Source organism: Telmatherina bonti (assembly GCF_933228915.1).
Source record: "Telmatherina bonti genome assembly, chromosome: 17".
NCBI lineage: Eukaryota > Metazoa > Chordata > Actinopteri > Atheriniformes > Telmatherinidae > Telmatherina > Telmatherina bonti.
The window spans coordinates 32,581,301-32,593,104 of NC_136615.1; the positions used below are offsets into that span (position 1 = coordinate 32,581,301).

An 11,804-nucleotide genomic window follows, 5' to 3' on the forward strand; every position below is an offset into this window, starting at 1 on the left:
TAAAACGTAAACAGAATAAAACAGTTAAAAGGTAAATAAACAGAATAAAACATTCAAAAGGTAAATAAACAGAATAAAACAGTCAAAAGGTAAATAAACAGAATAAAACAGTTAAAGGGTAAATAAGAATAAAACAGTTAAAAGGTAAATAAGCAGAATAAAACAGCTAAAACGTAAACAGAATAAAACAGTTAAAAGGTAAATAAACAGAATAAAACAGTTATAAGGTAAATAAACAGAATAAAACAGTCAAAAGGTAAACAGAATAAAACAGTTAAACGGTAAATAAACAAAATAAAACAATTAAAAGGTAAATAAACAAAATAAAACAATTAAAAGGTAAATAAACAAAATAAAACAGTTAAAAGGTAAATAAACAGAATAAAACAGTCAAAAGGTAAATAAATAGAATAAAACAGTCAAAAGGTAAATAAACAGAATAAAACAGTTAAACGGTAAATAAACAATAAAACAGTTAAAAGGTAAATAAACAGAATAAAACAATTAAAAGGTAAATAAACAGAATAAAACAGTTAAAAGGTAAATAAACAGAATAAAACAGTCAAAAGGTAAATAAACAGAATAAAACAGTCAAAAGGTAAATAAACAGAATAAAACAGTTAAAAGGTAAATAAACAATAAAACAGTTAAAAGGTAAATAAACAGAATGAAACAGTTAAAAGGTAAATAAACAGAATAAAACAGTTAAAAGGTAAATAAACAGTATAAAACAGTTAAACGGTAAATAAACAATAAAACAGTCAAAAGGTAAATAAACAGAATGAAACAGTCAAAAGGTAAATAAACAGAATAAAACAGTTAAACGGTAAATAAACAATAAAACAGTTAAAAGGTAAATAAACAGAATAAAACAGTTAAAAGGTAAATAAACAGAATAAAACAGTTAAAACGTAAACAGAATAAAACAGTTAAAAGGTAAATAAACAGAATAAAACATTCAAAAGGTAAATAAACAGAATAAAACAGTCAAAAGGTAAATAAACAGAATAAAACAGTTAAAGGGTAAATAAGAATAAAACAGTTAAAAGGTAAATAAGCAGAATAAAACAGCTAAAACGTAAACAGAATAAAACAGTTAAAAGGTAAATAAACAGAATAAAACAGTTAAAAGGTAAATAAACAGAATAAAACAGTTAAAAGGTAAATAAACTGAATTAATTAGTTAAAACGTAAACAGAATAAAACAGTTAAAAGGTAAATAAACAGAATAAAACAGTTAAAACGTAAACAGAATAAAACAGTTAAAAGGTAAATAAACAGAATAAAACAGTTAAAAGGTAAATAAACAGAATAAAACAGTTAAAAGGTAAATAAATAGCAGAATAAAACGGTTAAAAGGACAAAAGTCATGACAACCTAACGTGTTTCGAGGCGATCACTGCAATCAAACGTGTCCTGAAACGTTACTGAGACTTCTGCACCTGTCTCAGGTATTCTGGCCCGCTCCTTATGAGCAAACTGCTCCAGTTGTCTCAGGTTAAAGCTTTCCAGACGCCATGTTTCAGATCCTTCCTAACACGCTCAGAAGGATTCAGGTCAGGGCTCATAGAGGCCACTTTAGACCAGTCCCATGTTTTCCTCTGAGCCATTCCTGGCTGTTTTCAGCGATGTGTTTTAGCCCATCGTTCTGTTGCAGAACCCGACCTGCGACTGAGACCAAGCTGTCTGACACTGGCAGCACATTTCTCCCTGAATCCCTCGTTAGTCTTGAGATTTCATCGTACTTGCAGAGACTAAAATCACCCTGTGCAAATGCAACATACCAGCCTCCATGTTTCACAGTTGGGACGTGTTCCTTTCCTCACATGCTTCACGTTTCCGTCTGAACATAGTTGATGCAGCAAAAACGTCCATTTCTGTCTCATCTGTCCACAGGACATGCTCCCAGAAGCTTCGCGGCTTCGCAGGTTTGTCAAAGTCGTCCTCGAGGGTCGGTATCCGGCGGGTTTTTGACTTCATTCAAATCAATGGTTCCAGCAGCTTCTTGTCAACCTGTTCATTCATGTTGATCAGGTGTGTTGGAGCAGGGAGACAGCAAAAACCAGAATCTCTGGCCCCTGAGGATTGTGGTTTAAAGCTTTCAGGTTTCTGGTTCAAAATGATAAAGTTTACTAAAGTTTTCCTTCCAACACAGTTGAATTAAATCCTGCTGGTGTGTTTTCATGTAGTGTAGTGTTGGAAACGTTTTAAGGTTGAGACGTACAAAGCATGTTGTGATAAAACTAACAAATGTTGCAATAGTAGTTTTAAGCCCCCCCTGATTTACAGTTCTACTTTATTCAGTTCTTCTTCAAACGCGGGACGAACTATACATCAACGTTAATGTCGGCAGATGTTCACTGTAAGTGAAACCGGGGAGATGTCAGCAACCGGTATTTATTTCAGGCTGTTTTCCAGCATATTGTGTGTGTGTGTGTGTGTGTGTGTTTCAGGAGGTGTAGGGGGGGTTTGGGGGGTGTATGACTGTGATGGAGGTGTAGCCATAGACTGGATAGAAAAAGATGGGCGGAGCCTCCGTGACGTCACCCGTAGGTTTCTGAAGAGCTGAATTGAAGGTCGGTGGGCGGTTCCTACCATCACCATCTTGGCAGGGGCATGCATGTCGTCTCACCCGGAAAATACAAATATGGGCAAAGAGGTGGAGCTGAGAGGGGGGGTGTGAGCGTCATGGTGGATGATTGACATCGAGCGGACTCAGAGCTGCTTGTAGCTAAGAGCTAACCCGGAGATAACAGGAGCTAACCAGCTAACAGAGGTAAAGCTAAGTCACGTTTTTAACCGGCTAAAAACCGCGGTTGTTCTACGTTCTTCTGACTTGAAGCGGGAGATCGGGTACCTGTCAATCAAAAGGACACGCCCCTAAATATGCAGAATTTTGAGATTAAATTACTTTAAAACTCCACCCACAGTTGTCATGAAGGTAAACCTGACCTATTAAACCTAAAATGGATTTTTGTACCAGGCTGTAAACATGTTTATTTCTGCTGTGAGTCTATGGGGATTTGCTCTGTTTTGCAGCCCCTAGTGGATGAAGAGGGAACTGCAGTTTTATACACTTCCGCATAGGCTTCACTTTCATATACGGTCTTTGGGTGCAGCACAGCATTGTGGGATGTTTTACCTGAAGCAGCGATGTTAGCGTTGTGGTTATTTTTCATGGTGCCAAAAGAAGACGCTGGAAAGCACCGTGCGATTCCTGCAAATTGGAGGTGATGCGAGAACGCTCCAGCGTCATTTCTCGCTACATGTCGTCTGAAAAACGTTGTTAGCATTGGCTTTCATCTTGTAGAGGAAAAACATGAACGCTTCTTGAAAATGTGGGTATTTTATATCGGTAAATCCCGACATTTATATCCTTTATAGAATTAAAAACTTCAGTGTTATAGTCGGCCTCAACCTCCGTCGGTTCATGTGGGCCGGGGTCACTGAGACCGGGGGGGACTGCAGAGGTCAAAGTTCAGACAACTCTTCTCCAACTCTTGTTAATTTGACTCAGAACGCGTAAAAAACTGGTGGAGATTGCAGATAACACTGGTTAATGAGCTCATTTCGCCAAATTCCACGTTTCCATGGCATCTTGGTCCCTAGCATCTCGTCCGTACAGAAAAGCTGTTAAAGATGCCTCTTGGCTGTTTCCTTATGGAGGTTTTTGGGAAGACACCCCCACAAGGCCGACCCTAGCTGGGGGATCGTGACTCCATTATCTGATAACTTGTATTTATTTATTGTTTTACCTCAATTTTGGTCTAAAAATGTCAAAACAATAAACCGATCACAAACTTTAATCCTTAATAATCATTATTTAGTCAGTCGTTAAACTCTGGTCTTGGAATGGGATCAGTTTACTTCTTTTCTACACATTTCCAACCAGATTAAACTGGTTTATTCCCATTTTCATGTCAAACCATCCTGGGTTTTTTCCTCACTGCGATGGAGGGAGGTCAGGGGTCGTTGTTATCAAGCGTCTGAGCGCCACTTCAGTCCGAAATGCCGAGAAGTTGTGGATTTTAGTTCTACTTTCAAACTTAACATCTGTTTTTATTAGCTTTCCCAAGTCTAAAAAAAACAAAAAATAGCTCCGACTTTTAATACTAAGGTTTTCTGTGTGTATGTATTTATATGAAACACTCGTTGCTGTTAGAGGAAAAGATTATCTAGAAAAATATTAAATGTTTTCAGACATATAAAAACAAGCGAAAAGTTTAAAAATACAACTTTTTTAATAAGGTGTTTCAGTACATGACAAAACAATAAATAACTTAATATCTACAAAGAATATTAACAGATTTTTTTTTTTACATCATTTACAGTTTTACATGTTTTTCTATGAACATTTTTGACATTTTTAATTTTTTTGACATTATTTTTGTGCAACGTTCTCTCTGAACAGCTTCAAAACATTTTCACTTATTGTATTGAGCTACATCATAAAATTGGCAACTTGATCAACAATCATACACACACACATCCACAGAACACACACCATCTGATCACCCTGTGGCGACGGTGGACTTTGGTTCTGGAGGAAAGGTTTCCGAGATGTCCGCCTCTCCTGCAGAGACCAGCTCCACCAGTTTACACAATAAAAAAGTGCAAATTAAACTTTAAATGGAAGACAAAAGCAGCAGCAGTGGGACACGGAGACCACCGCGCAGTTATCGGACGTGAGAAACGACGTTTCCGGGTGGTTTACAAAGCGATTATCCCAGTTCACCGCGTTACGGGCCAGTCAGAAACTGGTTTTTCCTCTGGACAAGATCATTTTTACCAAAACAAAACCATTAAATTCTGAATTATCAGAATAAATTTCTTTTTTTCCTTTAGCTTTCCAAATTATTTAAACAACCCAAACCCGCCTGCCTAATATTATAGTATATCATATACTATAGTTATTATATTTAGGCTAAAAGAGTTTGGATTTAATAATCTTAAAAACTAAAAAATGCTGTTTTTTAAGTGAAATATAACAAAATTATATTTATATCCATTTTCCTGAATTAAAATTCATTTTCAGAGGGACAGTGGAAGTCAGACCGACGACGTCGTTTTAAACGACTGCTGCTGCGTTCAGCTTCACCCACCAGAAAACTAAAACATAAAAACAGTCTTAGATTGATAACAGTCCGATAAATAAAGTCACGTTTTTGGCAAATGAAACGCCTGCATGCCTGGCAAACGAAACGTCATACGTCTGACGTATAAGACTCGAGGATTTCATTGTGTTTTATCTTCTTATCCTGGAATGTGACACCAAACGAGTCTACCAACTAAAACTAAGGATCCAGTCTCCCAGGAGGACTGCTCAGCTGCCGGTGCTCTTCTCCACAGGGCGCCAGAGCTTATTCAACAATAAATTAAAAGACTGTTGGACGAGGAGGGGGGGGCGGCTTCAGACATGGAGGTATTGGTTGTGTGTTTGGCGACGGAGGTGCAGCGGGAAGAAGGTGCCTTCAGCGTCGCTGCCCAGGGAGCTGCTCAGAGACTCTTCACCTGAACTCATCATGTCCTCGCAGGAATCCTCACTGGGGGGCAGAAAAAAAGTCACCAGTTAGCCTTAAACAAGGAAAACAGCATCATGAAACAATAATTTCACCTCCATAAAGGCGTTAAAATCCCATAAAGGGTGAAAAGGAAAGTGAAACATCAGCTGCGTTGCGTGGCTTCGTGTCAGCAAGCGGATCGTTGTGCTCTGTCAGCTCGGCTCCAGACTGGCCGTCTTTCTTCCTCTAGCTGCATGAAGGCGAGGCACTCAGGCTTCATGTGATGTAATGGAAGTGTGTCAGACGGGGTTGGGGGGGACGGGCGTGATCAGTTACTAATACATGTCTCGTAATGGAAGATAGGAGAGGCCTGGTGTGACGCTGCGTTACATCACACCAGAAGCTCCAGTGTTGCCTCAGCAGACCTGACGGGAAACGGAGGTTTGTAAAGTAAAACTAAACGCCCGACTCGTTCTGACCCGAAGACGTGAAGCGGAAAACTTTCTGACGTTTCATAATCTGAATCCAGACTCCAGAGATGAGCTGGCGTTGGCCATGACAGCGTCAGCGCTGCTGCTGGGCGTGGCGTGTTGCTTTCCTTTTCGTTTTGACACACCTGTCCTGCTACAGCTGTTGGGGGGCGTGTTTGGTATTCTAACTTTAAACAGGAATTCAGTCAGGAGGTAAAGTTTGGTTTTGATGCACCTGTCCTGCTACAGCTGTTGGGGGGCGTGTTTGGTATTCTAACTTTAAACAGGAATTCAGTCAGGAGGTAAAGTTTGGTTTTGATGCACCTGTCCTGCTACAGCTGTTGGGGGGCGTGTTTGGTATTCTAACTTTAAACAGGAATTCAGTCAGGAGGTAAAGTTTGGTTTTGATGCACCTGTCCTGCTACAGCTGTTGGGGGGCGTGTTTGGTATTCTAACTTTAAACAGGAATTCAGTCAGGAGGTAAAGTTTGGTTTTGATGCACCTGTCCTGCTACAGCTGTTGGGGGGCGTGTTTGGTATTCTAACTTTAAACAGGAATTCAGTCAGGAGGTAAAGTTTGGTTTTGATGCACCTGTCCTGCTACAGCTGTTGGGGGGCGTGTTTGGTATTCTAACTTTAAACAGGAATTCAGTCAGGAGGTAAAGTTTGGTTTTGATGCACCTGTCCTGCTACAGCTGTTGGGGGGCGTGTTTGGTATTCTAACTTTAAGCAGGAATTCAGTCAGGAGGTAAAGTTTGGTTTTGATGCACCTGTCCTGCTACAGCTGTTGGGGGGCGTGTTTGGTATTCTAACTTTAAGCAGGAATTCAGTCAGGAGGTAAAGTTTGGTTTTGATGCACCGAAACGACGGCGCTTCATCTTGGGAGCGTGTTGCAGACCGACCTCTCGCTCTCGTCCCAGCAGCCTTCGGGGATGGTGGGCAGCTCGGGGACACTGCGGTGGCTGTGCAGGTTCTGGGCGGTCCGCCGCGAGACGATCCACTGCAGCTTCCTGTGGTTGGGTTTGCTGCATTCGGGGGACGCGTACTCGGACAGACACTGAGCCACCTGCTCGCTCCACAGCAGCAGCTCGCGGTCCTCAATCTGAAAACCAAAACACACGGAGGGTCAAGCTAAAGGGATTCCTGCACGCCGGCTGTACTTTTACTGTAACCAAAGCCAGACTTGTTTCCAGGTTAGGGGGCTAAAGAGAAACAGTTCTGTTGAAACCTGATGATCTGGGCGTGTAACACCTGAACCTGAAACGCCCGCAGGCTGCGGCGCTGAACTGTTCCAGGAACACGTCAGCTGACACAAGAGGTAACAAAAACTTCCCACAGATTCCACAGGTGTTTGTTTCTATCTGGGTCAGCTGTTGTGTAAGAAGGCTTTGCAGAGTCTGACGTACCTTCAGGTGTCTCTGGATGTGATAGGCAATCTCCAACATGTCCTCCGACCGGATGGCTTTGATCTCCTGCCTCAGGAGAGACAGGGCCAGGACGGACGGCTAGATGGAAGGACAGACAAACAGCTAAATGAGTTTTTCCGCCATCAGGTCGGCTGAGCTGCTCTGACCCAGTCTGTGCAGCGTCATACCTTCGCTTTGGAGAAGGAGATCCGGCACAGACAGGCTTTAAGCTGAGCCTCCAGCTTCTCCAGGTTCAGACTCTCCTTCCTGTTCACACACAAAGCCCCCCAGTTATTCCTCCTCATGTGTTTTATGTTTTCTGAACGATCAGGAAAAACATTAGAAACTGTTTGCAAGGTGGAACTCAGGAGCCGAAGTGCAGCTGAGAGACTGCAATCACATCGGGGTTATGTAAGGGGGAGGTGTTGATGCCAGCAGCAGCAGACAACAAATCTTATCAGTGCACTTCAGTCAGACTGCTGGCCTACATCACTATGGCAAACAAGCGGGGGGAGGGGGGAATTCAGCCAATCAGAATGTGCAAAACCTGATGTCAAAAACAAAATGGAAATATACAATCGTGCTCATATTTATTCATCCCCTTTCATTAAAGAAGACAAAAAACCATCTGCCTGTAAAATAAGCTGAAATTAACTGAAGTAATAATAAATAAAAATTGTATGAAAATCATTACATTATTTTCTAATTCTGGTTCAATAATAAGTTGAAGAATCCTTTAATGTTTCCGCTCCAGTCAGGTGTTTTCTTTTCCTCTCAGTCAGACTTCTGCACCTGTTGACAGGTATTTTGTCCCACTGTTCAACAGAAAAGTCTCTCATTTGTCCAGGAACAATTTGTTTGTTTGTTTTTTTCTTTCTTCAACTCAATTAAATAAAAAAACAGTGTCTTGTATTACTAAATTATATTTTTGCAAATTTTTAGTTATTGTTCCTTTTTTAAGTCTCCAGTTATTTGAGTGACTGTTGTAAATTCAGCCTTTTCTTTAATGAACGGGGATGAAGACAAATGAGCACAGCTGTAAATGTTGCGCGCAGGTTTCCTGTTCACCTGTCGGTGGAGTGGAAGAGCGCCAGCTGGTGGTACAGGTGCAGGAACGTTAAGGCAGTGACGGCTTTGGACTTGAAGTTGAGCTTCTCCGCAACGATCTTCTCCATGCGGCACAGGTCGGACACGGTGAACCTGCACTGTCCGATGCGGATGAGCTCCACGGTGGGCGTCAGGTTGCACTCCTCCTCCGTCACTTTGGCCGCCATGTGGAGGCAGCTGAGGCTGACGCAGGACAGGTGCTTTGGCTGGATCTGGAGGTGAGATGAGCGCTATGTAAGCAGCAGCTAGAAAAGCACGGTTGCTGCTCGTCGTTGGGGTTTCATACCTTGATCATGGCCAGGAATCTGTCCAGCAGGCTAACGGCCAGGACGAAGGTCTGCGTGCTGTAACCGAAGAAGCTGGTAAGACTCCACAGGTCCTCCACTTTGGCATCTCTGCACTTGGCTGAGATCCGGCTGTCACCCTGGAAAGGAGAAGGCGGGCTTGTTGTGTAATCGCCATCAGACCTGACTCGGCTGCTGATCAGATATGGTCACAACTTCTCACCTGAGCTGTTGCTTCGATGAGGTGCAGGCCCGTCTCCTTGGGGCGATAATGAGCTTCCTGCTCATAATTCACCTTCAGCTCTTTCATCAGCTTGACGGCGTCCATGACGGCTGGCACTGGAAGAAGTTTCTGCTTTTTTTCCCCACTGCAAAAAGAGAAAAGCTCATTTTATATCTGCATACATAAAAACACCGTTTAGCTGGATGATGCATTGATTTGCACCAAGATTTATTTTAATTATCTATGCATAACATCTACACAGTAAATTAATTCTGCTTTTAATTATTTTAACATAATTTTTATTTTAATTTGACTTTATTAGTTTTTTTTTTGTTTTTTCTGTACTGCTTTTAATGTTTCATGTAAAGCACTTTAATTGTCTTGTACATGAAAGGTGTTATGCAAATAAACTTGCCTTGCCTAATTATGAACCTTTAACAACTCTGGAAAATGGTTTAGAGCTTTCATCTGCTAGGTTATTTGCCAAATATTTGGATTTCCATGAATGAAATGTAAGAAAAATTCATGCAAAACACCAAGGAGGCAAATAAACACCACAGCCAGTGAACGGAAACCTGATCCAAAAGCATTTTTTATGTCATGTTTAATCTGAGAAAGCGAAACAGCAATGGGTACACACTATTTAGTAAGGGTGGAAAAATAAAAAGAAATCTACTTTTTTTTTTTGCTTCACAATTTTAAAATCAATTTTTTTATTTTAAAAAAAAAAAATCAGATTTTTTTTTTCAAATAAAAATAATACATTATACAATTGTTGTCATTTTTTAAAATCTTTTTACTTGTCTTCTTGGACATTTCAGCAGCAGAATGATGGTCTGGCTACTGTGTTCCTATTTGAAACGACGAAAAATTATGCGTAAAAATCTGTTTTCAATCTACAAAAATCAGCAATATTGTAGAATTGTGAGAATCACAATTTAAATCGAATTGGCATCTAAAAAATAATAATCAGAATCTAATCAAATCAGGACAAAAGCATATCATCACAGCCCGACTATTTAGTATGAAATGGTTGTTTTAAGTCATTTAAATCACATTTTATGTAATGTAATTCCGAAAAAGTCATAAGTAGCAGGTAAAACCATGGTGAAAAAAAACCCCAAAACAATTTGAGACTGTTTGAAAATAATGTTTAAAAAAATGTTTTGGGGGAAAAAAAACCCCCCAAGGATCTTATCGTGTAAATAATGTGTAAATAGTGGATTTGTGAGCGTGTAAAAGCTCTGAACAGTGTTCATACTGGCCTACAGTATCTGTCAGGCCGGACTGGGTCACAGCTCAGAGCCCAGCCCACTTCCCCCAGCTGGGCTCTGGTGTCAGATTTCCTCTGGTAGACGCCTTCTCTGTCCTCTGAAAAACAACTTCTTTTCCTCCCCTAAGCCTCTTTCTGTGAATAAACCACCTAAGACTCCTGAAACCCGAAAAACTCCTTTAAAAAAAAAAAACAAACCCTGAAGCCAGGCTGCAGAACTCGCTCAGTTTTCATCACTGGGTCATGATGCTAAAGCTAAAAGCTACCAGCCTGGTTGGAGTGGGGGGAGGGGATCCTTCACAGATTAACTAATGATGCTGGAAAGAACATTTTCTCACAAAAACACTCAAAATATTTCACTTTAATGTGCAATTAACCGATCCAATGCAATCCAAGTGGTTTTTCCAAATACATACAACTAGTAAGGGAGGTAAAAATAAATAAATGCAAAGGGGTTTAAAGCGAAAAGACAGCAAGAATAAAAACGTAACCAGGTTAGAATAAACACGGTTTAAAGACGGTAAACTTGGACAAATAAATATATTTGATGTTTTCCATCATATGTTACTGATAAGAAACATAGAAACAAAGGATGTGTGAAATTACCTAGTTTTCTTAAAAACTAAAGAATTTACCTTCAAATTATTTAAATGTTACTTAGAAGTAAGCTTGAATAACAATATCCGTTTTTAAAAGGAAAAATACTTTTTAAATCGACGTTAAACCTAAATTGACGCCCTATTGTTTGTGATTTTCCTGTTTCTGTGGTTTATGGTAGTAACGGCTGCTGTAACCCAATGCAGACGCAGAGTCAGGGTAAATCTGACCGTGGTATTACATTTTAAATCTCTACTTTACCTTTTATTGCGATTTAAATCCTCATAGCTGTTTTCTTCTGTCGTCTATTCCATTTCCTTCTGGTCTTGTCTTGTCTTTCCTCTTTCTCTTTATTGCTCTTTTGTTGATGTGAGAACAGCCACGCCCACATTTCTGTGTCAAGCGAATGCGACCATTCAGAAACCGACTGCCAAGAAAACCGACCAATCAGAAACCGGCTGCCAAGACAACCGATCACCTCCTTCCGCCCTTAGTTGTGCCGATGAACACCTACGATTAATGTTTAGTGTCGCTTTTTTGGATTCATATCAACATTAACTAAACTCCTCGACCTTGGGGTCGACAATTGACCCGAAATCTATCGATTAAAATCACTGTAAAGGCAATACTGGGTCTGTGTTGAACCAGACGAGCCCCCTTTGATTGCTGTTTCTATTAGCCAATCAGAGAGGCATATTGTTGAACGTTCAAATAGTCCGCCCAAATTTGGATAATTTGATTGGCCGATAATAAACGTAATCCTGACGCAATCTTGACATTACGTAGTGCTTGACAGTCTTTTTTGTCTTTATCCAAGAAACCATTTAAAGTGGCACAAATATCGTCAACAACGCTCAGAATCTCTCTCAGCTCCATCGGTGGGCTTTTTAGGCTGCTAACTACTATTGCAAATAGCTCCAATCTTTTCAGAGATGTGACAGACT

General features: G+C 40.4%; 1 protein-coding gene across 1 annotated transcript; it reads right to left on the reverse strand.

The window, feature by feature from the left end:
• Window positions 1–4,230: 4,230 nt before the first annotated feature.
• Window positions 4,231–11,191, reverse strand: ccng2 (cyclin G2). The gene is made up of 8 exons (XM_079257280.1): window positions 11,122–11,191; window positions 8,991–9,135; window positions 8,770–8,907; window positions 8,445–8,695; window positions 7,565–7,643; window positions 7,377–7,475; window positions 6,873–7,072; window positions 4,231–5,543 (listed from the first exon to the last, which is right to left on the reverse strand). The coding sequence occupies exons 2-8, from the start codon at window positions 9,093–9,095 to the stop codon at window positions 5,411–5,413; spliced, it is 1,005 nt and encodes a 334-aa protein (XP_079113406.1). The 5' UTR covers window positions 9,096–9,135; window positions 11,122–11,191; the 3' UTR covers window positions 4,231–5,410.
• Between the last annotated feature and the right edge of the window lie 613 nt (window positions 11,192–11,804).